The sequence below is a fragment of the Thunnus thynnus genome, chromosome 4 (assembly GCF_963924715.1).
Source record: "Thunnus thynnus chromosome 4, fThuThy2.1, whole genome shotgun sequence".
Classification (NCBI taxonomy): Eukaryota; Metazoa; Chordata; class Actinopteri; order Scombriformes; family Scombridae; genus Thunnus; species Thunnus thynnus.
Window position 1 is genome coordinate 8,979,959 of NC_089520.1, and position 26,080 is coordinate 9,006,038.

Here is a 26,080-nt window from a genome sequence, read left to right on the forward strand (position 1 = left end):
TCGGGTTCTGATGTTGTGTTTTTCTTGCAGGAATCTGCTGCTTCCTCGTGGTATGCCTTCTGAGCGTCCGTGGGCTCGGTTCCGCATCCGGATCTACAAGGCAGAGGGCTTGCCCACCATGGACGCAGGGCTAATGGCCAAAATGTCAAAGGTCACTGACCGGACGGTCTTCATTGACCCCTACGTACAGGTGACCTTCGCTGGACAACAGGTACACAGACACTGTATTTACATGTGTCATTATTGTGTTATTACCACAGTTGACAGCATGGGGGGGTTGGTTCAGACTTTTAGATGGTTCAAATAGAGAACAGGAGAGAACTAGCGAGTGAATGAGGGAGAGGGATTGATGACAAAAACAAAGTAAATTAACAGGAGACATTGAATTTGCCTAATCTTTATGGTCCTCTGATGATGTGGAAATGCAAACATGTATGCACAAAGAAGTGACCACTTGTTCCTAATTTATTTCATGAGTTTAGTTCCTATGATTCCATAGTTGCTGGAACTTTTTGGTCAAAAATGTCTAACAGTCTTTTTGATACTACCTCTAGCTGTCACCAAATCTGAAATTTTCCAATCCTACTGTGTGTCTGTGTGTGTGTGTGTGTGTGTGTGCAGGGTGAGACGTCGGTCGCCAGTGCCACTAGCTGTCCAGTTTGGAACGAAGAGATCTCCTTCATTGAGCAGTTTCCTCCTCTGGCCCAGCGAATCAGAGTCCAGATCCTTGATGACGCCAAGATGGGAGACATCGCCCTGGCAACGCACTTCCTGGACCTACAGCAAATTTCTGATCCCACCCGGAATGGTACGACCTGCAGTTTACACACGCTACATGATACAATACAGTATTTTTTTTCTTACTTTTATGATACTGAATGTTGATGAATGACCAGAAAATCAGAGCTCACCTGCAGAGAGAACCAGATCGTAATCTGAAAAAGGCTTATATCAGAGGCAGGTCTTTATGTCTAATGTCCCAGTTTGATCATATTTTAATAAGAATGTTTAATGATCTGCTCCCGTTTAAAGTCCAGATGAAACAACATTTCAAGAGGGATCGAACAGGATAGACAGGCAGGACATGACATTGGGAGGAATTTGATTTGAACACATCATAATGACTTTTAGCTGATTGATTGGTGGATGTCATGATATTATTGGTTCAAATGGGTTGGTTCAAGCCTATATAAGCACACGTCATATTTTGATTTGCAGGAAGAAAACATGATTGGATTTTGATAGAATACAGAATACAAAGAAATTGATTTTTTTGTATTTTTTTTGCATATATTGTTAAATAGGTGCACAATATGTCTGGGGATATGATCTAAAAGGGTTAAGAAGGCATTTTTCATTTAATCTCGACTTCAATTTGTTGTAGATGCTGTTTGCTGTTAATGCAAAAATTGTTATGACTAATGAATTCCAGTCACTTCTACTTTGTCGTTTAAAAAGAACATAAGCGTTACGCTATCCTCAATGAAATGCAACATTTGCTGCACAAATATTTCACATTAAAAGCCTTTTAGTGGCTCAAAAGGAAAAAAAGATCCCTCCCTTTCCTTGTAGGCTTTTAATATGAAACATCTGCATGAAATGTTGAGTGTAATTGACAGCCATCGAAAAAATGGCAAAGTAGAAGCAGCTGGATTCAGTGAGTGAGAACTATGTTAGTGATATTTGAGAGTGATGAGTATGATCCTGGTATGATGTGTGTACATTGTGCTTAATTCATACTGAGCCTTTAATAGAGACCAGCCTTTATTTGTTTATTCCAGACTCTTCCATTATTTGAATACCAACTTTTATGTGGGAATTTACAGTAACAGAGAAATATCTGTCTGTCTGCAGGGTTTAACCCCACCTTTGGTCCATCTTGGGTTAATCTGTATGGTTCCCCTCAGAACTCCACCCTCGGAGACGTCCACCAGGTAAACCAGACACAACCAAACCAAACCTGAGAGCTAAAGTAGTAGTTAAAGTCCCCCTCCGCTCTTATCTTCTTGTTTCTACAGTTGGATGTTTGAGCTTCACTGTGCAGAATGATGTTTGTGCAGAATTTGACACTAGAAGGCCACACATTCAAAGTTTCTCTGTGATCACTCAAAACCAGATTTTAAGGGGGTGGTCCTACGAACATGATGTGGAAACATGAAGCCTCCAGTGTACATACACTGAGAACAGATTTTACAGTGAAGTAGGAGACATCTCATGTCCAGCAGTTCAACTTTTGAAATGAACAATATTTGCATATTCATAGTTCCCTAAATATTTAATGAGGAAGAAAAAATAGATTCATTTTATGTATTTTAACAAGATAACTGAACTTTTTTGTGGAAAAAACATATTAGGCACACATTATTATTCAAACTGGAGTCTTTTATATACAGTATCAGTCAAAAGTTTGGACACACCTTCCCATTAATTTAAATGAGAAAGTGTGTCCAAAGTTTAGGCTGGTACTGTACATCTTAAACCATGTCTTGAGGGGATCTTTCTTGCTGAGAGTTACACGATGAAGTCTTATTGTCACCGTTGCCAGGCAACCAATGGAGACTCCAGGATGTTAATGCACCTGAACAAGAAATAGTCCTGCACATAACCTCCCATAAAACCAAATTTTTAAACTTTGGTTTTTGTATGGATAGAGATATAACGTGCCAATTAGTGAGCTTTAAAGGTGCTGGTAGATCGATTTTTATTGGACAGACATGAGAGGAGTATTGATCCTCTCATTTAACTCTTGGCAAGAAAGCAAATAAAAGCATTTTCCAAATTGTCGAACAATCCCTTTAATGTCCGGACCTCTTGTGGAAACATCACCAGTAATAACTGGATCAGCCATATGTCATATCTAATGTCAGTTGTACTTCTTTGGCAGGTTCCACTCATAGCGCTGACTGTATCTCTAGCCTTTAGTTCCCTTTTCAATGATATACCTATGTTTAAATATCTGCAGCTCTCTGTTGTTTTAGGCTGTGCATAATTAAAACAGACTAAACTGAGTAATCCAGACTAACCTACCTCTCCTTTTACAGGCTTTGAACCAGGGTCTGGGTGAAGGGATCTTCTACCGCGGTCGGATACTTCTAGCTCTCTGTGTGGAGGTTTACTCTTCTCCCTCTGCCGTCAGCGCGGACACAGGCTCTGTTGCCCTGGGAAAGGTACTTTTCCTCCTACTTCCAGAGCAACACATCAGTTTTATCTGCATCTATTTCCTGTTGCACATTTAATTGGAGACAGGAAAAATAAATAAAATCTTGTTTGCCCTTAATGATACTCACCTGATCTCTGCATCACCTGGTCAAATCTGACCTCACTGACTCTTATGTGACTCTCATTCTTGTGTCTTTGTCCCAAAGATGAAAGGAGCGCTGGGGAAGCTGGGACTGAGGAAGAAGAGGGGCAGCAAGAAGAAAGAGAAGAAGGAAGGTCAGCAGAAATGAGAAACTAAACATTAAGGGGGAGGGCGCACCAGTTTAATGTTTCACAAGAGTTCAAAGACATCCAAGAAATCCTGCTTCCAACAGACTCCAAAGCTGTCTGATTCACATGTGCCTCATTTATTGACTCAAGATAAGACAGCAAACAAGGGGATTTCCCAATGGCTGTCGTCTAAAGGAGTTGTAGAATAATTAAGTGCAGAATAAAGGAATCCTGTGCGCAGAAACAGTCAATGCCAGTGTTGTTCATAGTATTACACTTTTGGCTACCTTTCTTGGGACTTCTTGCTTAGAGAACATTGCTTGTATTTGTAGTTTATTCATTGATTTGTTTACTTGTTGTTGCCGTAGTGACTCCAGCTGCCACCGGACTGACCGACGACTCAGGGGAGGCAGGAGTTGAGGTACCAGAGGCGGTTACTGTGGAAACCGAGGAGATCCACCCACTCCCTGAGGTCAGTGTCGTCACCACCAACACCATTTTTAACAAACTGTGTTGTGTCTGCAATATCTAATCTTTCAAAGTAACATTTATTTTTTAAAATTTCTATTTAAACTGAATGTTTGCTATTGAAGATTTATCCTGTATGGGGTTCCTCCTGTCTTGTCTTCCTTGCCTTCCTTTCTTTTTATTGTATTGTTCACTTCCTTTTGTACTTTTTTTTGCTGATTTGTTGAGTTTACTCATTTTTTCCAATTCTGTGTCTCTTCTCTTCTTTCCCTTCAATATGTTTGTATTCAAAGAGAAGAACTGATGTTAAAAGATCGATTCTTTTACTTTTGAACTCTGAACTATCAGCGTTCTATCAGCGGAGAGCAGAGGAATATTAAATGTTTGTTTTAAATGCTTTTCAACATGTAGGTTTGTCAGGTAATCACAGAAATTGTAATGTAAATGTATGTAATGTAAATGTATAATTGAGTATCATCTGCATAGCAGTGATAAGAAATACCTTTAAAACTACTTATTATCCACCCAAGTCAGAGAAATATTTAATATAAGGCAAAATAAGATAAGAACCAGGACAGAACTTTGGGGAACCCCACAAGACACAAGAGTTGCAGATGAGGAGGTGTTTCAGGTAGCAAAGAGAGAGTGAGATTGATTTCCTGCAACTCTGGTCCTGACAGTTTTTCAATCTTCTTTTTTTGTCCTCAGGGTTTTGTGGGAGAGAAACAGGAGTTTCTGCTGTTTGCATCTCTGTTTGAAGTTACCATGATGGATCCATCTGTAGGAACCAAACCGATAAGCTTTGAACTCTCCATAGGTAAAAAGTTTACTCTGTGTCCTGGATATGAGAGCTGTTGGCTGACAGACACATCTGTGCTGAGGCTGCAGTAGTAGGAGTATTAGTATTAAGCTAGCTGTACTGTTGTAGTGCCTACTGTAGCTAATATAGCATTTGTGTTGTGGCATTATATTACATATCTTATATTTGTTTCCTTTTTAAGCGCAGGTAGACACCCCCTAAAAATATTTTTTTTGCCAACAACTTGCTGGGGTGGGGACTAGGATTAATTTTGAGTAAAAATCAGTCCTACCTGCTTTGGCTTGGGCCAGCACCTGATGCTTTACGCCTCTGCTGAGCCAGGCCATTTTCGCTACCTCTGGTTTTAATGTATAATTTTATTTCAAACATTTAACTCCAGAGATCCATCAGCTGTTCTGTTTCCTGCAGGGAATTATGGGAAGGCGGTAGAGGTTCGGAGATCCAAAAAGAGTCAGAGCCGGGAGGATCTGAGGAGTAGCAAGGAGGAGCTGAGGAGGAGTAGGGAGGATCTTACCGAGGAGGAGCAAGGTCTGCTGGAGTCGGAGGAGGAGCTGGACAGAGAGGAGGTGCAGAGTCCCGAACCTGAGAAAAGATCTGTTTCTGCCGCCATGAGACCCCAGCCTACTGAGTATGACAGGTAAATACTACATACACAGGTAACTACTGTACTGAAACAGGTAACTAATATACAGTCCATCCATCTATTTTCTGCTGCTTCTCCCAGTGCAGGTTGCAGTGGCAGCAGGACAAAAATAGTAGCCTAGACATCCTTCTCCCTAGTCACATCTTCCCACCACTCCTGGGTGATCTCAAAACATTCCCAGGCCAGATTAGTGTGTAAACTGCCAGATGAGTGTGTTATGGGTCTACCTCGGGGGCAGCTTGCCATGCCAAACTTTATAACTAACTTTGTGGCATCTACAAGGGAGATGATAAGATTGCATCTGAGTTCTTAAAACCTGCCTCCTCCACATAAGGCCTCTTTGGAAGATTTAGGTGTTCCTCAAAGTTTTCCTTCTCCTGCTCATCAATATCCCTAGTCAAGGTCAGTAGTCGCCCTGCCTCTCCTTCCTGAGTTGTTGGACTGTTTGCTAGAACGTCTTTGGGGCAATGGAAAGTCCTCCTGTACAGCCTCCAAACTCAAGCTTTTGCTTCTGCAACTAACAATGTTGATGTTGCGTCTGAGCAGCAGCCTCCACAATGGAAGCTTTGAACATGACCCTCTCAGTTTCCATGTCCTCAACCTCTCAAGGAGTACAGGAAAAAGTCCTCTGGATGTGGGAGTTGATGACCTCATGGACAGCGGCCTCAAACAAAGGGTGAGGGGAGGGAAATCCTGATTCATAAAGGTTCTTGAATCACTCTTAGTCTGGCCTCTCACAAGACACTAATTTGCCTTTAGAGACTCAACCAGGAGGTATTGTCCCTGACAGCATAGCCCCCAGGGTCACAAGAACAGGCACACCCCTCCATCATGATAAGATTGCGATTCCTGTAGGTGCAATTACTGCACAAACACTGCCTACTTCTTATTTGTCTGCTTGACTGTCTCTCTGTGTCTCATTACCTGTCTGTCTGTCTCTCAGGTCATTCCAGTGTATTCCTCTCCAGGCCCCTGCAGTGAAAACCAAGCCTTGTTTGTTTATCTGGAGTCAGTTTGAAGATCACAGCTTTCGTCTCTATCAGGCTAACTGGCTCACCAAGATGGCTGACAGGCTGGTGAGAGTCAAGTGATATTTAACTTGCATGTATTAACATATAGAGAAGAATGACATGATGTGTATTGTCATGACATCACGTCCGGTCTAATTCCACCGGTGAAAAAATGAATGTGCTGGAGTTTACTTTCCATATTCTAAGACAAATCAGCATTCACTATTAAAACCTTTGTGACTTTAAAAAAGTTAAACAATTACTTTGTGAGCATACAAAAACACTACGGCTCCCATGAAAATGAACCAGCGCAGCATTGCAACTTTATTTTGTCTCTTCTGTCTAAAAATGTCAACACTGCTTGGTCCTCTCTGTCCTGCTGTTATTTTAAACATGTTTGAGCTATCTGTAACCCCTCAACTCTCCCATGGTCTCTGTGCATCTGTCAGGCCATGTTGTTTAACCCGCGATTGTCTAGGGCTTATGGGAAATGCTGTCAAAGGCTGTGAAATAACAGAAATATTAAATCAATGACGATATTAGAACATTTGGAGTGAACATCACAACAAACTGTTGAGAAAGGCTCTGTTCCAATGCAGGATAGTTATTTATGTTACTACAAATGTCAGTGGGCTTTTAAAAGGAACAGATCCTGCAAGACCAGTTCTACTTCGGCTCACTATGCCTATAAACTGTAAAAACATGTCTTGTCTTCTCCTCTGCTCTCTACTCTTCTTTTAGGAAATTGGTCTTGATGAGGTGGAACGTCTCCTGAGGAGGCCAAGGAGTAATGTGAAGGCACGTCTGGTGGAGCTGCTCCTGGAGCTGGTGGCCTCCTGCAAGTCAGTGTCATTCTCAAGAAAATTTGATCGAAACAGTTTTGATTTGATTTGTCCCCATGCCTGTCTCTCTGTCTTTCCTTCTAATTTTCTTTCCCTGTTCCCCTGTCTGTCCTCCCATCTGTCTCTCTGCAGACAGTTCAGTCTTTTCTCAGACAGAAGGTCTCAGTCTCGTCCGAACAACCTGGACGCCCGCAGGAGAGAGTTCATCAAGAAGAATTTGGTGAGTCTGTTCTGACTTGTCTGTCCTTTTAAATGTCTGTCTGTCTACCTGTCACTATCTGCTACCTGCCTGTCTGTCTGACTGAGTATCTGTCTGTCTACAGGTCCTGGTGGCCAGACAGGCAGTGAGGGCCAGGCGGAGGATCACCAGGCGGACGGCCAAACAGCGGCTGATTGATATCAGGAAACTCCTGAAGAAACTCCGCCTACTGGGTAAAGAGGTCAGAAGTCATAGACAGGTCACCACAAACACCTCAAATGTTGCAGTATGAATGTCTGAGGTCTGACACCCTCTCCCACACACCTCCTCTCTCCAGCCCCAGAATACCATCCCGGATACGTTTCTATGGTTACTGAGTGGAAGCAAGCGATTGGCTTATGTGAGGATCCCTGCCTACTCCATCCTGTTCTCAATGGTGGAGGACCAGAGGGGGCGGGACTGTGGCCGAGTCACAACCCTCTATATGAAGGTAACCGTGCTGTTTCTAAAATCACTGGTGATGCTCACCGCTCTGTCTCTGCAATCATAAATGGCACTCGCTGTTTGCCACTCTGTCTCTAAGATCATTGATGACATTCATAGTTTGCCATCCCATCTCTAAAATCATAAAGTCATCACCAGTATTACACTCACTGTTCTGTCTCTAAAATGGCCGATGACATAGCCTTTTCGCCATTCCCCTCTGTGTCTAAAATCATCGATGACGCTCACTGTTCACTCATTGTTTGCCATTCTGTCTCTACAATTGTTGATGTCTGATGACTGTCTGTCCTTCCAGTCTCCAGGATGTGCAGCAAGTGAGATCTTTGCGAAGCTGGAGGTCTACTTGTGGCTCGGTCTGGCCAAGTACAGTAAAGAGGCCATCACCTCCCTTCCAGAGGAGTTCATACCGGTCTATGAGGAGGAGGAAGGGCAGAGGAGGCCAGTCGCTGTGGGGATGAGGAAGCTTCCTGTCAGTCTGTCCTGCCAGGGTGAGTCAGCAGACCTCATCCAGCAGGGGGCGTGGGCTTCTCCACAGGATGATTGCTCAGGACTTCATGTCCTTTTTTAGAATAAATGGAGAAAAGTTTGTGCTTCGAAATAACAGCCCAGTGATTCATTTTATTTTGACTTGTCAAACATGAAGCTTTAGCTGAACTCAGCAACGAACCTGTCCTGGTCAGATGAAGGTAGACGTCTCTCTCTGTCTCTGCAGACAGCAGGTACTTCCAGCTACGATGTCACCTGTACCAGGGGCGTGGCTTGATAGCTGCTGATGACGACGGCCTATCAGATCCTTTCGCCAAGGTCTTGTTCTCTACACAGTGCCAAGTCACCAGGGTAGGTACAACTGTCCCACATGGTTGAAAAGTTATAACTGTCCATTCAGTGAATCAACATATTGATTTCGAATTCTGACAATCAATAGTACAAATCACTTTTTCAAAATAAGACAATTGTGATTGCTGCCGAGACTGAAATATGAGGTAATGAGTGTTAAAGCTGGAGTGAAGGACTTTTGTCTCCTCCTTCTGACAGTGAATGTAATTACAAAAACACTGTCGACACTTGCTTACATCATAGACTCCACCTTAGCCTACTCTTTTGCTACTGTTGTGGCTGTAAAAGGATAAACTGTTTTCAGCGTCAGCATCAGAATTTGATCCATTCGGTCAGATAACATTTGGAGAGTCTAGAGGAGCCACACGAATAAATTATTTTGTCACCACTGACACCAGATTTAAAAACTTAAAAAGATTTATCCGACGGTGATAGGCTTAATCAGCATTGTGTGAACTCGTTTGGCAAAGGCTTGAATGTAATAGACGTTCATTCATATGTGAAAGTTCTGCACTGCAGGTTTAAGGATGACATTAAACACAAAAGATAATAGTTTTTCTAGATCTCTCTGTACATTTACTTTTGACGAATAGTCTGAAGTCTTCAGAACAGCAGAATTTGTCTCTTTTACAGTAAAATTTAGCTTGTTTTTTATCTTGTGGATGAAGAAACAACCACTCAATCAGAAAGAAGGACTAGCTATGACCATAGCATAAATTTAAGCTTATTTAAATCAGTACTTCACACACATATTCAGCTTTATTTTCTCCTCCAGAGCCACAAAAGACATAAATGTTTTCACAGGCTGAGTAGTACTAACAATGACCAGTAAACTGAACTTTATGTGTAAAAATGGTGGAGTGCCCCTTTAACACATGCATTCTTACACATATTCTGTGTGTGTGTGTCTATGTGTGTGTGTGTTCAGGTGTTGTCTGACACCCTCTCTCCGGCCTGGTGTGAGTCTTTGTTGTTCGACAGAGTTCTGCTGGAGGGAACGAGGGAGGATCTCCAACAAGACCCGCCCCTCATCATCATCAACTTCTATGACTACGACGCCATGGTAACACTGACGCTCTTCTTCTTATCCTCCACATTCTGAAGCTGTATCTGCACATTCAGGAAGTGATATCATAACAGCCCATGTGTGTGATTATGTGTGTGCAGGGCAGCCCGAAGCCTCTGGGTCGGGCATTTGCCGAGCCGGAGTTGAAAACCGTGGAGCAGTTATACCAGAAGCCCCGCCTCCGTTTCTATGACATCAGCATGGGGAGCATGCCTGCTGGCGAGCTTTTGGCTGCCTTTGAACTTATCGAGCTAGACTACTCTGGGTTCGGAGAGGTGACACCAGTCAATCAATCAGTCAATCGATCTGTGTCTCTCTGTTTGTACCTCTATTGGAAAATCAGTAATTAAGCACAATTCCGAATTAAAGGATAAATCTGGTTCATTACATTACTTCTTTTGGTAGTTTTATCCCTCATATATATCAGTAATAATAACATTGTACTCACAATGCAAGTCAGCAGGTTAGATATGGGGACATATGACATCACTAAAAAGAAATCTGACAGGTCAAGATCAAATCAAGATCAGGGGTATCCTACCAGGTGACATGGAGAGGATCGAGTCTGGTAACAGCTCAGTCATAGGCCCTGTCTCCCTTTCCTTTTATACTTACGTAGCTTCTCTTACCATGCTGACGACCTTCTCTTACCCCCATTTGAAACTCTGGTGGAGGTACGCATGTAAGAAGGGACACAGAGACGTAGAGCTTGTTGTCATCTGGGAAACAAATATCTTGTTAACTGATGATAGAGCCTAATGGCAGCATGTACAGACAGACAAGTATGGGACCAAGGACTGAACCTTGAGGCACACCACACAAAATATTTTCTCTTTCTGAACAGAACTTCCCAAGTGAGACAAAGTAGTCCCAACTCATTAGGTCAGACCTAAACCAGAGTGGGACTGTGACAGAGAGCCCAACCTTCCTGTCTAAAGAGATAATTAAAGAGATAATGATCAATTGTATTGAATGCAGCTCTGAGGTCGAAGAGTACCAGAATATAGATATTTTTGGTATCCAAATTTACTCTATCATTCACTACTTTGAGGAGAGCTGTGCTATGTTCAACACAGAAGATGAACCAATTTCAGTATATTTCTCAAAATCATCAAGTTTGAAATTGCTGTAAATTTATTCTTGTTCCTGGCATCTACATAAATTACCTTTCTTCAGAGGAAACTGGACCAAATTAGTTTTGAAAGGTCACTGGAAAACAGCCAGTTTGTAGGGAGAGGTTGTTGCTAATTCCTCTTACTCTGCCCTCTACCTCTGGAGCTAGTCCAAAATCTTGCAGCCATTGGGCAACAATTTTATAGTGATGTCACCATTTTCCCGAATCTCAGCTATTAATTTGGTTGAGTACAATGTTATTATTATTGATATAAATAATGGACAAAAATAAGATCAATGTCGTAACAACCCAGACTTATCCTTTAACAAAAGCACCAAAAAAAGTGTGCATGAATTATTTCTAGATAGTGATCTAAACAATCACTCCCTCCCTGCAGCCCGGTCTCCCCAACAGTGTGGAACCTCAGGAGCTGACCTACCTGGAGGAGGAGAGATATTACATCATCCCAGAAGGAGTCCGACCTGTTCTGAGGACCTTCAGGATTGAGGTGACATACACACTCACTCAAACAAGCTGTCTGTTGGCGTATTGCAGATACTTTTTAAGGACACCATGTTGTTGGATCTGTAAAGTATCCTGTGTGTTTCTCTGTGTGTGTTCAGGTGCTGTTCTGGGGTCTGCGGGACCTGAAGCGGGTGCAGCTGTTTGAGGTGGAGCGCCCCCTGGTGAGGGTGGAGTGTGCAGGACGACAACTGGATTCTGAAGAGATCGAGAACTACCAGACTAACCCTAACTTCAAAGAGCTTGTCCGCTACCTTGATGTGGTCAGTTGCTGTCATTAGTAATGGTTACTAACATGTCTAGCTCAAAAAAAATGCAGCTTTTTTTTCCTTCTTTATCCATCGCATACATACAGAATAGGATCACAGCTAACATTTCCCTGTTTCCTTTTCGCTCAGGAGCTGCCGGAACAAGCCTACCTCCACCCTCCTCTGACGTTGTTTGTGGTGGAGCGTCGGGCATTCGGTCGGGTCGCTCTGGTTGGGTCCCATGTGGTCCAGAGCCTCATGGACTATGCCCCTCCTGAGCTGGGGGAGGAGCCAGAGGAGGAAGAGGAAGAGCCTAAACCAAAAGGTAACAACTACAAAATAAGTAATGGAAGTAATATTCACAGTAGTAGTGTCTACTATATAGTTGGAGTTACTTGTTTAGAGTACATTTTTGTAACATTCAAACAGGTACTATAGATATGTATAATGTATAAAACACCATATGTATTTGTTCCACCCCAGAGTTACTACTATTAATTTGTGAATTAATAATTCATGCTCTTGATTTAACTATTTTGCCATTCAGCCAGAAGTTTGAAGAAAGCCATGAAGAAGATGTGCCTCCTATAATGTCAGTTACTGATCCAAGCCGGATTCAAGGCAGCCAGGAAGCACTCCACAATCATGGATGCATTAAGAGAATATAATACATGATGGTTTTGGATACAGTAATGGTTATGTTTTATGTTAAAATGGTTATTTTTTTTAGGGCTGAATTGATCCAAAATTGATCTAAATCCAAAGGTGAATTGATTAAAATCTCATTATTTCCAACAAGTTCTACAAAGATCAACCAACTTCACCCCGCCGTTAGCAGCACAGCAACAGTTTGAAGCTATGAGCTTTAAGTTTCTCTGTGTGTCTCTCCAGCGAAGCAGAGTCAGATGAACATCAACCCTCTGACGTCAGTGAAGAATATCAAACTCACCAGCCTGTCAATCGCACAAACAAAGATCCCTATCAACCCCATCAAGCTGGTTAATGTGCGTATGTTCATCTCCTCCTCTTTCTCCTCTGGATTAACTTCTCAGACAAACTCAAATTTCTGATTGACATGAATAAACTCGCCCCCTCAGGATCCTTTGAAGAAGCTGATGACAACAGGGGAAGAGCTGGAGGAGGAGGCGCCAGAGAAGGAGGAGCTGGACTGGTGGTCCAAATACTACGCTTCACTGGAAGAGATGGACAGACAGGTGAAACACTGATGTACCTGTCTGTCTGTCTGTCTGTCTGTCAACCAGTCTATCTGAATAAATGTGTTAGTCGAAATAAAAACTGAACAAAGAAAATGCATCAATATATGTCAAGGATAAATTAAAGAGTTGATTGAAGGGTCACGTCACAGATTTTATGCATGAAGATCAGTATACTGTCTTGTGTGTCACTGGAGGAGAACTGGAGTACATGAAACAAGACAAAACACAACAGAACATCTGAAACAAAATCAAGAAAATGTCATTTCATGCAGTGAATGAACACAGACTGAATATTACAATATGGATTCTTTACCATGAACATGTGTGAAGTTACATACTGTATTTCAGGTTTAAACAAGAGAATAACTCCAGTAATAAATCAATAAGTTTTTTAGTCAACATGTGTGATGTGTTGACTGTCTGCAGGCTGCTGAGGAGGAGGAGAAGATGGAGGAACAAGCAGAGACAGGTACAGTTTAACTCCTACTGTATTATTTCAGCCATAAAAATGTGCATGTTGTCATATTTGTCTATTTAATACAAATATGAAATTATTTAAACAGTAAATAGAAACACATACATATATTTCTACTAGATGCTGCTGTGCAAACTATGATTCTATTGAAGTGAAAACCCCCAGTTTCTCTCCACACATTTAAGATAAACATACCACAAAATGAAATATTGATACAAAAAAAAAAAAAAAAGTTGTGTTATAGTGTTGATAAAGTTTTCTTTTTACTCAGATGGGGGGAATCTGACCATGGCGAACATCGAAGAAGAGGAGGAGGAAATCGTGGTGGTGGAGATTGAGCCTCCCAAACGCAAGAAGATCGCCACACTAAAGGTATGAGGTCATCGTGGTTGACAGTTTACAGTTCAGTCTGTCAGTCCAGGCTGAAGCAGCAGAAGAGCACTGAATTATATATGTTGTGTGTCTCTGGTAGTTATGAACGGAAAGAGAATTCTGACCATCTTTGCTGGTTATGTCTCGGATACTAGGAACCATAAAGACCCATAAAGACTTTTAACTTCCATAATTTTACTGAGAGTCTGAATCATGATGCTGACAGACAAGTAGAACAGATGTGGTGTAACGTTTTTACACCACATTTGTTTAAAGATTGTTTTTAATTTCTGCCTCTGTGTGTGTTTGTGTGTGTTCAGCTGTATGGAGGTGATTTGGAGTCAGAGTTCAGTCAGTTTCAGGACTGGCTGCAGATCTTCCCGCTGCACAAAGGCAGAGCAAGTGGGGAGGATGATGAGGAGGATGACGAAGAGAGACTGATGGGCAAATACAAGGTACTGTGGGTGGAGAGCTGTCAATCTGTCCGTCTGTCTGTTACTGTGCTGAGAAGTGTTCATTATTCTATCCTCTCTGTCTCTGTCTCAGGGCTCCTTCCTGGTTTATCCGATTGATTCAGGAGATGATGAAGAAGACATCAAGTGTCAGATCACCAATGGGATCCCCAAAAACTCACCCCTCAAAGTCTTGGTGCGAGTCTACATCGTCAAGGTACCTGACTCTCTGTCCATCCACACCCTGTCTTTGTGTCTTACTCACTTGAGCTGTCTTAACATCTTACAGTGACTTTACACATTTATTGCATTCAAGGAAGCTCAGACATCTGAGACATGAGAGTTGGCTGCTAAACAGCAACCATCTTAATGCAAGAAACAACCAAATTCATATTCTCCCTTTTGCAATTTCCCTGCTTACAGCTGCATTATGTTGGGTTTAAATTTGTTTGTATTCTATAATTTGTCTCTACTTTGAGTTCTACTGTCTGTTCTAGTGTCTTTGTTTGTGTCCTGCAGGCCACCACTCTGGCTCCCACAGACCCAAATGGCAAAGCCGACCCATACCTGGTGGTCCGAGTCGGACAGCAGACTCTGGACACCAAAGAGCGATACATCCCCAAACAACTCAACCCCACGTTTGGAGAGTCAGTACCTGTCTGTCTACCTGTTCCTGTCCAACAGTCTCTGTCTGTCTCTCTGTATGTCTCTCTGACAGTTGATATATTAGACACTTTTGTCTTTCAGGGTCTTTGAACTCACAGTGTCTTTCCCGCTGGAGACAGAGCTGGTTGTCAAGGTGATGGACCATGATCTTGTGGGGTCTGATGATGTCATTGGTGAGACACGGGTTGACCTGGAGAACCGGTTCTATAGCCGTCACAGAGCCTGCTGCGGTCTGCCGATTTACTACGACACGTTAGTACCACAATTACATCACATTAGACCCACAACTATGATATGTTAGTACCAGAACTATGACATGTCAGTATCAGAACTATGACATGTTAGTACCAGAACTACAACATGTTAGTACCAGAACTATGACATGTTAGTACCAAAAATATGACATGTTAGTGCCAGAACTACAACATGTTAATGCCAGAACTATGACATGTTAGTACGAGAACTACAACATGTTAGTACCAGAACTATGACATATCAGTACCAGAACTATGACGTTAGTGCCAGAACTATGACATGTAAGTACCAGAACTATGACATGTAAGTACCAGAACTATAATATCTTAGTACGAGAACTACAACATGTTAGTACCAGAACTACGACATGTCAGTACCAGAACTATGACATATCAGTACCAGAACTATGACATGTAAGTGCCAGAACTATGACATGTTAGTGCCAGAACTATGACATGTTAGTACCAGAGCCACTACATGTTAGTACGAGAACTATGACATGTTAGTTCTAGAACTATGACATATCAGTACCAGAACTATGACATATTAGTGCCAGAACTATGACATGTTAGTGCCAGAACTATGACATATTAGTACCAGAACTACTACATGTTAGCACCAAAACTATGACATCTTAGTTCCAGAACTATGACATATTAGTACCAGAACTACTACATGTTAGTACCAAAACTATGACATGTTAGTTCCAGAACTATAACATGTTAGTACCAAAACTATGACATATTAGTACCAAAACTATGACATGTCAGTACCAAAACTATAACATCTTAGTACGAGAACTATAACATGTTAGTACCAGAACTATGACATATTAGTACCAGAACTATGACATGTCAGTACCAAAACTATGACATATCAGTACCAGAACTATGACATGTTAGTACCAGAACTATGACATGTTAGTGCCAGAACTATGACATGTAAGTACCAGAACTATAACATCTTAGTACGAGAACTACAACATGTTAGTACCAGAACTATGACATGTCAGTACCAGAACTATGACATATCAGTACCAGAACTATGACATGTAAGTGCCAGAACTATGACATGTCAGTATCAGAACTATGACATGTTAGTACCAGAACTACAACATGTTAGTACCAGAACTATGACATGTTAGTACCAAAAATATGACATGTTAGTGCCAGAACTACAACATGTTAGTACCAGAACTATGACATATCAGTACCAGAACTATGACGTTAGTGCCAGAACTATGACATGTAAGTACCAGAACTATAATATCTTAGTACGAGAACTACAACATGTTAGTACCAGAACTACGACATGTCAGTACCAGAACTATGACATATCAGTACCAGAACTATGACATGTAAGTGCCAGAACTATGACATGTTAGTGCCAGAACTATGACATGTTAGTACCAGAGCCACTACATGTTAGTACGAGAACTATGACATGTTAGTTCTAGAACTATGACATATCAGTACCAGAACTATGACATATTAGTGCCAGAACTATGACATGTTAGTGCCAGAACTATGACATATTAGTACCAGAACTACTACATGTTAGCACCAAAACTATGACATCTTAGTTCCAGAACTATGACATATTAGTACCAGAACTACTACATGTTAGTACCAAAACTATGACATGTTAGTTCCAGAACTATAACATGTTAGTACCAAAACTATGACATATTAGTACCAAAACTATGACATGTCAGTACCAAAACTATAACATCTTAGTACGAGAACTACAACATGTTAGTACCAGAACTATGACATATTAGTACCAGAACTATGACATGTCAGTACCAAAACTATGACATATCAGTACCAGAACTATGACATGTTAGTACCAGAACTATGACATGTTAGTGCCAGAACTATGACATGTAAGTACCAGAACTATAACATCTTAGTACGAGAACTACAACATGTTAGTACCAGAACTACGACATGTCAGTACCAGAACTATGACATATCAGTACCAGAACTATGACATGTAAGTGCCAGAACTATGACATGTTAGTGCCAGAACTATGACATGTTAGTACCAGAGCCACTACATGTTAGTACGAGAACTATGACATGTTAGTTCTAGAACTATGACATATCAGTACCAGAACTATGACATATTAGTGCCAGAACTATGACATGTTAGTGCCAGAACTATGACATATTAGTACCAGAACTACTACATGTTAGCACCAAAACTATGACATCTTAGTTCCAGAACTATGACATATTAGTACCAGAACTACTACATGTTAGTACCAAAAGTATGACATGTTAGTTCCAGAACTATAACATGTTAGTACCAAAACTATGACATGTCAGTAACAAAACTATAACATCTTAGTACGAGAACTACAACATGTTAGTACCAGAACTATGACATATTAGTACCAGAACTATGACATATTAGTACCAGAACTATGACATATCAGTACCAGAACTATGACATGTTAGTACCAGAACTATGACATATTAGTACCAAAACTATGACATGTCAGTACCAAAACTATGACATGTTAGTTCCAGAACTATAACATGTTAGTACCAAAACTATGACATATCAGTACCAGAACTATGACATGTTAGTACCAGAACTATGACATGTTAGTATCAGAACTATGACATGTTAGTACCAGAACTATGACATACTAGTACCAAAACTATGACATATTAGTACCAAAACTATGACATGTCAGTACCAAAACTATAACATCTTAGTACGAGAACTACAACATGTTAGTACCAGAACTATGACATATCAGTACCAGAACTATGACATGTCAGTACCAAAACTAAAACACATTAGCATCAGAAATTGGACATGATAGTAGAAGTACTACGACATGTTAGAACCAATGTTAGGACACTTGAGTACCAAATCGAAAAACGTTAGTACCACTACTATGATGTGTTAGTGTCACTATCAGACACACTAGTACCACTACAACACATTGGTACTAGGGTTACCATATAAGTACCAGAACAAGGCCTACCATATGTACTATGTAATGTGTACTATGCTTATCTGTCTGTGTTGCTGTCTCTTTCTTTCCAGTGACGGCTACAATATGTGGCGTGATGTGAAGAAGCCGTCGGCCATCCTGGCTGAGCTCTGCAAGAAGAACGGCATCTCATCTCCAGAGTACAGAACATCTGAGGTCAAAGTTCTCAACAAGATCTTTAAGATCCCACCAGACGCAGTACCTGAAGGTATGACAGACAAAGAGACAGACAGGTAGAGAGACAGGTAGATCTAGCCAGACCTTAGTCATTAAAGGGATGTATCATGCTCTTTGTGATTTTCTGTTATATTGACATTGTTATAATGTTGAATGTCTATGTTAAACATGGTCAAAGTTCAAAAGATGAACGTATGCAAAATGCTCCCTGCATGTCAAAAGCTGAGGCTTCAGTCTGCTCTGAATGCTCCGTTTGCAGTGTTATCTCTACATCCTCCTCGTGTGATCAGATTATTTGCGCATGCCCACAAATGTCCGTCCATTTTGTAGCCTTTGTTGTTAAGGTTGCTCTATGGGTTGTTTGTATCTACTTGCACATTTTGGATCAGATTTGGGCTCAAACACATATGGATGTATTTGAGAAGTTTCCATTTCAAGTAAAGGACGAGAAAAAGAAGTGAAATGCTACTAGCTCATGCTGAGGGGCAGCTTCTAAAAGCTGACCAATCGAATAGAATGGGCTCCTTGGGAGGTGGGCCTGTATAAGATAAATAAGGAGTTTTTTGAACTGTAAATCATGCAGAAATATTCCAGTAGACCTCCAGAATGAAAATGTGCATGATACGTCCCCTTTAAGTAAGAGATTGTATCTTATGAGGAGTCCTGATATATAAAAATAATATACAAGTTGGAAGTGAACAATCCATAATCGTCCCTCTGTGGACACATACAGACAATATCATGTGCCAGTACTAGTATTGCCACTACCACTTATTCTAATAATATGCCACAACCACTACTTGACTCTATTGCTGCTACTACTGACACAATACTGCTTCGCAGCTGTATCAGCTCCTACAAGACTAACAGCAGTAACAGTATTGAGAGCTGTAACAGCAGTGTTGTTGTTATTGTTGTTGTTGTTGTTGTCAGAGCTGATGAAGAAGAACCAGCGCTCTCCAGAAGAGGAGGAACAGATAGAGGAGCATGCAGCCCTGAGTGTGCTGCGGCGTTGGGGGGAGATGAACGAGTTCCTCCCTGGAGCCATTGATCTTGTCCCAGAGCATGTGGAGATTCGGTCCCTGCTGAACCAGGACAAACTTGGACTGCCACAGGTAACCACAACACAAACAACAACTACAGTAAACACAGTCACAACATCAGTAACGACAACATACTTCTACTGGTATTACTGAATGTCATCAGCAGTGTGTGTGTGTGTGTGTATGTGTGTGTGTGTGCATGTTGCAGGGTCATCTTCATATGTGGGTGGACATGTTTCCCACTGATATCCCGGCTCCGCCCCCTGTTGACATCAAGCCCCGCCTGCCAGTACAGTAGGTCAACACACAGTCGAGTACAGTAGAACAGAATAGAATAAAGACGCTGTGTCCAATATCATTCCTTCATTCACTCAACCTCTACTCCCTACATAACAGACACTCAATAGTAAGCAGCAAGTTGAGATTTCACAGTTATTGATCATTGTAATTTTTCGTCATCACGTTCAGATCTATAAAATGTGATGCATATATTGTGAGATTGTTACAGAAAGTAGTGCACGTGCCATTGACACAGTATAGTGTAATTTTCAATAAAATGGGGGGTAAATAAAGTGCACTATATAGTAAACTGGGAGTGATTTCAGACACAGCAAGAGTTTTTTTTCTTGACAATATGTAACCTTTGCTGTTGTTTCCATGGCGATAGGTATGAGCTGCGTGTGATCATCTGGAACACGGATGATGTGTTTCTGGACGATGTCAACCCTTTCACTGGCACCCCATCGTCCGACATCTACGTTAAAGGGTCAGATTCATACACAGACAGACGTATCATCTCTTTACAGGCTTCTTTGTGTTCTTCTATACTTTATTCACAAGATACAAGATAAATGAACAATATTAATTTGAGAGTTTTGCCTCCACAGGACTCTAAAAACTATGAAAATAAAACAATCTGAGGAGAGAACATCACTCTTTAGTTGAAGGGGTCACAGGTGACTGTTGGCTAAGCCCCTCCCCTGAATAGCGATTGTCCAATCATAGCTTAGCAACCATAATTAGGCACAGCAGGCCTGTCAGTATTTTGGTTTCCTTGGAGCTCTAGTGAGAGAGAAACTCTGTACGCAAAGAGTTAGGAGTCTTTTTTTGTCTTTCCAAAACTAAAAACACAAGACCTAAAGTATAAGGAAAGGATAAACAGAGTGTTCATCTGCTCTAATGTAGTCAGTTGCCAGTCCTGGATGATACTACATCAGAGTTTAGGCTACAGTTAGCAGCTCTTTCCTGCTCTTTATTTAATTTGGGAAACACTCCAGCAACCCCAGACAACTTTACCTGAAGTAGTGTTACGTTTGCCAAACACTGTTGGTTAGTCCTTATCCTCAAACCCTTTTCTCCCTATAATGTTAAAGATGAAAACATACTGTTTGAGGATGGAACAAGTATGTAAGCTAAGCACTCAACAGGGTTATGTCAGGATGAAATACCAGTCTAATCACAGAACTAACTAGCTCTACACTTTAATACAAGAACAGTGCTGATCCTTAATTTCCATGTCTTCTACACTGATCATCAACTGGTTAGGATGCAGACTTTTTACCTGGAACCTGTTAGCTTTAGCTTAGCATGATATTAAGTACATATTTAGGATCCTTTTACAAGGTTCTTGTTTCAAAATGGTTCAGCTGAAAACAGTCAGCAAAGGACATTGTTTTCAACCAACTCAGTTAGCCACATAAAATCTGCCAATGACAGCTGACTTTCCAGCAAAATCAACAGCTGACTAGAAGTGAGAAGCTGCTTTTGTCTGAAATGAAGGATCCATTGTTACAAAATAATACAAAAGTGGTAATTAATCTGCCAGCATTATCATTTTTAAACTGCATAAGTGCCATGTTAGAACGAAAAGCTTGACAGGTGTAGAAACAGTAACTATGGGGTTCAGGTCTTAGTGATTGGTCACTTAAGTATTTTATGTTCTCTGTGCAGATGGATAAAAGGACTGGAAGGAGACAAACAGGAAACTGACGTCCACTTCAACTCTCTGACTGGAGAAGGAAACTTCAACTGGAGATTTGTGTTCCGCTTTGACTACCTTCCTACTGAGGTACACACATACACACCTTTTGGAAACATCTGGACCTGCTGATGGCACAACTAATGATTAGTTTCCCTCTTGATTAACCTGTCCATTATTTTTATGATTAACTGATTAATTGTTAAGTCTGTCAATGTCTATCATAGTCTTCAATTGTCTTTTTTTGTTCAACCAACAGTCCAAAACCCAAAGATATTCATTTTACAATTACATAGAAAAGTAGGTCTGCAACTAACCATTATTTTCATTATCAATTATTCTGTCAATTAATCGATGAGTTGTTTGGTCAATAACATGTCAGTAAATGGTGAAACATGGTGATCACTGTTTCCCAAACGCCAACGTGCAACCTTAAATGTCCCAACCAACAGTCCACAACCCAAAGATATTTAGTTAACTATTGTGGAAGACTAAAGAAACCAGAAAAAATTCACATTTAAGAAGCTGATATCAGAGAATTTTGACATTTTTTTCTTAAAAAAAGACTCCAAAGGATTAATCGATATCAAAATAGTTGGCGATTAATCTAATAGTTTACAACTAATCGTTTAATCAACTAATCGTTGCAGCTCTAGGGAAAAGAAGCAAATCCTCACACTGGAGAAATTGAAAACCAGAGAATGGTTGGATTGTTTGATTGACTTATGATTAATCACTTAACAAAATTCTCAAAATACAAAAACTAAATACATGTTTTGTTCAACCAGTGAATGAATTGACCAATTTCATCAGGACTTTTCCATTGTGCACAACAAATATCAATACTTAATCAAACTTCCAGTAAATGTTCTGGTCCCCTGAGGATGATCCAATCATCTTTCCTCTAGCGCCACCTTGAAGAAAAACTTAACATTTTTTGAATTGTATCAGCCTGGTTGTGAGTTAGTGGAAATAAATCTCCTCCTCTTCCTCATGTAGAAAGAGGTGGTGTATAAGAAGAAGGAGTCCATCTTCTCTCTGGAGGAGTCAGAGTTTCGACAACCGTGCGTTCTGACGCTGCAGGTTTGGGACTACGATCGCATTGCTGCCAACGACTTCCTGGGTGAGACACAGATAGACAGGACTATATAAGACTGTAAATTCTCAAATATTTTCAGATATTTACCTTTAGTGTAACAGACTTATATGAAAGACTATAATTTGTCATATTTTAGAAAGAAGCCTCCCCGTTTTCTGATCATTTTTATATCTGTCATGTCATACTCACCTCTCTGCTCGAAACACCTCTTTTCTAAGAGAAATAATAGTTTCATTCACTAATAATTCTAGTTGATTCAACTTTGCTGTTTTTTCAATTGTTGTTAAGCTACTGTCAATGAACCTCAACACTTCCTGCAGATGTTTCTCATTAAAAGCAGCTCAGAGAGCATAATGCCTTCTCTTCTTGGTGGAGTTTTAATGTGAAACATCTGCAGTGTTGCATTTTATTGACAGTAGCTTAACAGCGATAAAAAACAGCAAAGTAGAAGCAACTGGAAATAATTAATGAGTGACATTATTTAGATATTAGTTTATTTGAGAATGTTTGTTGTTATAATCCACAAACCTCACTGTCAATAATTTTAATTGAACTACTTTCTATTTTTTACTGAAGAAAACACTTAAATATTATTTTTGAAAGAGATGTTAGCCTTGAATGTTTTTATTGTAATTTCTCAACGCTGAGAGCAGCACAAACTAAGACTTGTTCCTCTTCTTCCAGGCTCCATCGAGCTTCGTCTCAATGACATGGTGCGACCGGCAAAGTCGTCCGGTAAGGCTACAATTCAGATGGCGATGGATCGGGCCGGCCCTCGAATCTCCATCTTTCGCTCCAAGAAGATGAAGGGCTGGTGGCCGCTGACCCGCCTGAAGACCGCCGAGGACTTTGAGAAGGAGGAGAAGGAGAAGGAGGAGGCTAAGAAGAAAGGCAAGAAGAAGAAGAAGAAGACCAAAGACAGGAGGGCGAAGATGAGGCCGGAGGACATCCAGTTCACTGACAGCGGTGGCAACACTTACCTGCTAATGGTACAAGAAAAGAGCAATATAATCTGCCTTCCACAGGCAAAACGCAGTAAATGCTGCACATATTTAGTCAGAATTGAATTATCTGAAACTGAAACTGAATGTGTGTGTGTGTGTGTGTGTGTGTGTGTGTGTGTTGTTTGTGTGTGTGAAGGGGAAAGTGGAGGTGGAGCTTCAGCTGGTGACATTAGAGCAGGCGGAGGCCAACCCTGTGGGACGGGCCCGGAAGGAGCCGGAGCCTCTGGACAAACCAAAGTACGACACACTCACACACTCACACAAACACACACACACACACACACACACACACACACACACACACACACACACACACACACACACACACACATACACTGTTAGACTCAGTCCAGGTGTAAACAGGTGTGTTGATGCCATCAATCATGACATATAATTCTCCAAATTACAGCCATACTGGCATTAGAGGAATAGTCTACAAATTGATAAGCAGTTGTTTGTTGATAGTAAACCTGAATGTACAACAGTTAAATGTACAAACCTACAAGGGTCAGTTTTGGGCCTAAACTTTTAATTTTATATATTCACAATATTCGAGAGGCATTAAAAATGTTGCAGTTTGTTTTTCTGCAGATTGCATATTTGGAGATGATTTAAAGATACTTTTAGTGGTTTAATGTAAATACATTATCATTAAATTTGAGCAGAACCAAATTTATAGTCTTTGAGAATCGAACAAAGTATAAAGAAGTCACAACATCTATAGAGAGTTCATGGTGAAAGATTGTGCGACATCAATTTTGGGGTGTAATTATAGACCATAAGCTTTTTTGGAAACTCCACAGGGCTCATATAACAACAAAAGTGTCCAAAAGTATCATTATTTGGAACAAGTGCATTTTAGATCATAAAACACTTCATATATGTTTTTCACTTATTTTATACGGTGGCCCTGAAAACTGAACACAACTTCAGACAACACATGCACAGCTTTCAGAAAAACATTCATGAGAAAACACAATATACAGAACAAACAACCAAATACATGGTGATTGAATCATTTTTGCCCAATAGGTTTTGGTAAGGTTTGGACTATAGAATACCACTTGCCAAATATCAACCAAACACAAAACAAAAAGGGACCAAGGACGAGGAATTTGCTTTACCTCCAAAAGGAAATGAAAACTCATCTATGATACTACCCAGATTGGTAATTAACCAAGTAGGCAAACTGTTAAGGCCAGACCCCCATCATCACAGGAGGTAGCAAAAACAAAAACAGGCCAAATTACCACAAAGGCTAAATATCATACGAAAACAGTTCATTTGATCCTGAACAAGCCCCTAATTTGTCACAACTCGGTTCAAAGCTGGAAAAAGGACCAGACTACACATGGGTTGTGACTAAAAATAGGTTTATTTTACATAACTAGAAGAGAAATTACACTAAAGGTCAACTAATCACAACAAAACCAAGCAGGGTACAAGCCAGGGGAGAGAGGGCAAGTGGCCGACTGCTGCCAGTTTATGTAGAGCAGTCAGTCAGTCCAGGTGTGCTGAATCTTCCTGACGACCCACATCCGCCCACCAGGCTCCTGCAGGGAGAGGACATGGAGTGTTGTCACAAAATAAGAAGAATGGATAATGAATGAAACTGGTGTAAACTGTCTTGTTTCGTCCTTCCAGTCGTCCCACCACCAGCTTCAACTGGTTCGTCAACCCCTTGAAGACCTTCATCTACCTCATCTGGAAGAAGTACAAGAAGTACATCATAGCTCTGGTCATCCTCGCCATCCTCACGCTCTTCCTCGCCCTCATCATTTACACGTTACCCCAGCAAATCTCCTCCCTCATCGTCAAAGGATGAAGAAACCTGCGGGTGCGGGGTGTCGTCATCACCTCCTGCTGGATGTCTCAGACTGTCTCAGCTAGCTGAGGTCATATTTACTCCTCAGGCTGATTTCTGTGGAACTCAATCAGTAAGACACATGATTTCATATACTCACACTGACTGCACTACATTACCCAGCATCCCTGTTGATATCAACACGAGCTGGCTGATGGGAGGAATAATCAGGAATCATCCACAGAGGAAAATACTGGACGCCTATTACTGCATATTTATGTCACATATTAATATAGTGCAATATAAAAAACGTTTCCTAAACATAAACATTGTATACAAATCTAATTTTGTTGATTGAATATAGTTGTAGTGGCAAATTTTTATTTTTAAGTAAATAAGTAAGTAAAATAAATAAGTAAATGTATATTTTTGTTTAATTTTGCACTGACTCCGAACTGAAGTTGATATTCTATTTGTACTATCATATATATTCTCTTTGTATTATTTGTACCAGTTTCATTCTTTCTTTTTTTTCAACTGAATGATCAATCTGAATGTTAGCTGCTGTTTCTGAGGAAATAAATGAATAAATGTTAATATGAGTCAGAGACGGTGATTCTGACAGTCAGTTTGGAGGCAGTAAACAGACTGTAAAAACATTTAGTGAAATTATTGTTTTAACTTAATTGGATCATTTTCCATCACTAATCACCGTACAGTTATACTTGTACCTGCATTAACTGATTTTTCAGTCACCTTTGGGCAGCAGAAACAAGTTTTGAACACAATATGACATATCATCACCTTTTAAGTTGATTTGTTGAAC

General features: G+C 40.7%; 2 protein-coding genes across 2 annotated transcripts; both read left to right on the forward strand.

Annotated features, from left to right (window-relative positions):
• Positions 1–3,236, forward strand: LOC137180794 (fer-1-like protein 4). Its single transcript, XM_067586043.1, has 4 exons — positions 1–211; positions 622–820; positions 1,855–1,934; positions 3,042–3,236. The coding sequence occupies exons 1-4, from the start codon at positions 11–13 to the stop codon at positions 3,234–3,236; spliced, it is 675 nt and encodes a 224-aa protein (XP_067442144.1). The 5' UTR covers positions 1–10.
• fer1l4 (fer-1 like family member 4) lies at positions 2,962–25,842 on the forward strand. The gene is made up of 34 exons (XM_067586463.1): positions 2,962–3,167; positions 3,366–3,435; positions 3,798–3,901; positions 4,606–4,714; positions 5,126–5,354; positions 6,304–6,436; positions 7,112–7,212; positions 7,345–7,432; positions 7,536–7,652; positions 7,749–7,901; positions 8,211–8,403; positions 8,628–8,752; positions 9,681–9,815; positions 9,920–10,093; positions 11,330–11,440; positions 11,556–11,717; positions 11,853–12,027; positions 12,594–12,706; positions 12,800–12,916; positions 13,346–13,388; positions 13,666–13,766; positions 14,087–14,221; positions 14,313–14,435; positions 14,738–14,865; positions 14,966–15,136; positions 18,203–18,357; positions 19,260–19,441; positions 19,578–19,663; positions 20,037–20,135; positions 21,320–21,437; positions 22,347–22,470; positions 23,131–23,435; positions 23,587–23,687; positions 25,095–25,842. Exons 2-34 carry the CDS (start codon positions 3,366–3,368, stop codon positions 25,273–25,275), a joined length of 4,461 nt encoding a protein of 1,486 aa, XP_067442564.1. The 5' UTR covers positions 2,962–3,167; the 3' UTR covers positions 25,276–25,842.
• The last annotated feature ends 238 nt before the right edge of the window (positions 25,843–26,080 follow it).

Bases quoted from the DNA above. Each gene is read 5' to 3' on its own strand.
- LOC137180794 (XM_067586043.1), top strand. From the start codon at position 11: ATGTTGTGTTTTTCTTGCAGGAATCTGCTGCTTCCTCGTGGTATGCCT. The intron at 212-621 runs GTACACAGACAC...GTGTGTGTGCAG, and splicing joins TGACCTTCGCTGGACAACAG to GGTGAGACGTCGGTCGCCAG. The intron at 1,935-3,041 runs GTAAACCAGACA...CTCCTTTTACAG, and splicing joins CCCTCGGAGACGTCCACCAG to GCTTTGAACCAGGGTCTGGG.
- fer1l4 (XM_067586463.1), top strand. From the start codon at position 3,366: ATGAAAGGAGCGCTGGGGAAGCTGGGACTGAGGAAGAAGAGGGGCAGC. The intron at 6,437-7,111 runs GTGAGAGTCAAG...CTCTTCTTTTAG, and splicing joins CCAAGATGGCTGACAGGCTG to GAAATTGGTCTTGATGAGGT. The intron at 22,471-23,130 runs GTGAGACACAGA...CTCTTCTTCCAG, and splicing joins TGCTGCCAACGACTTCCTGG to GCTCCATCGAGCTTCGTCTC.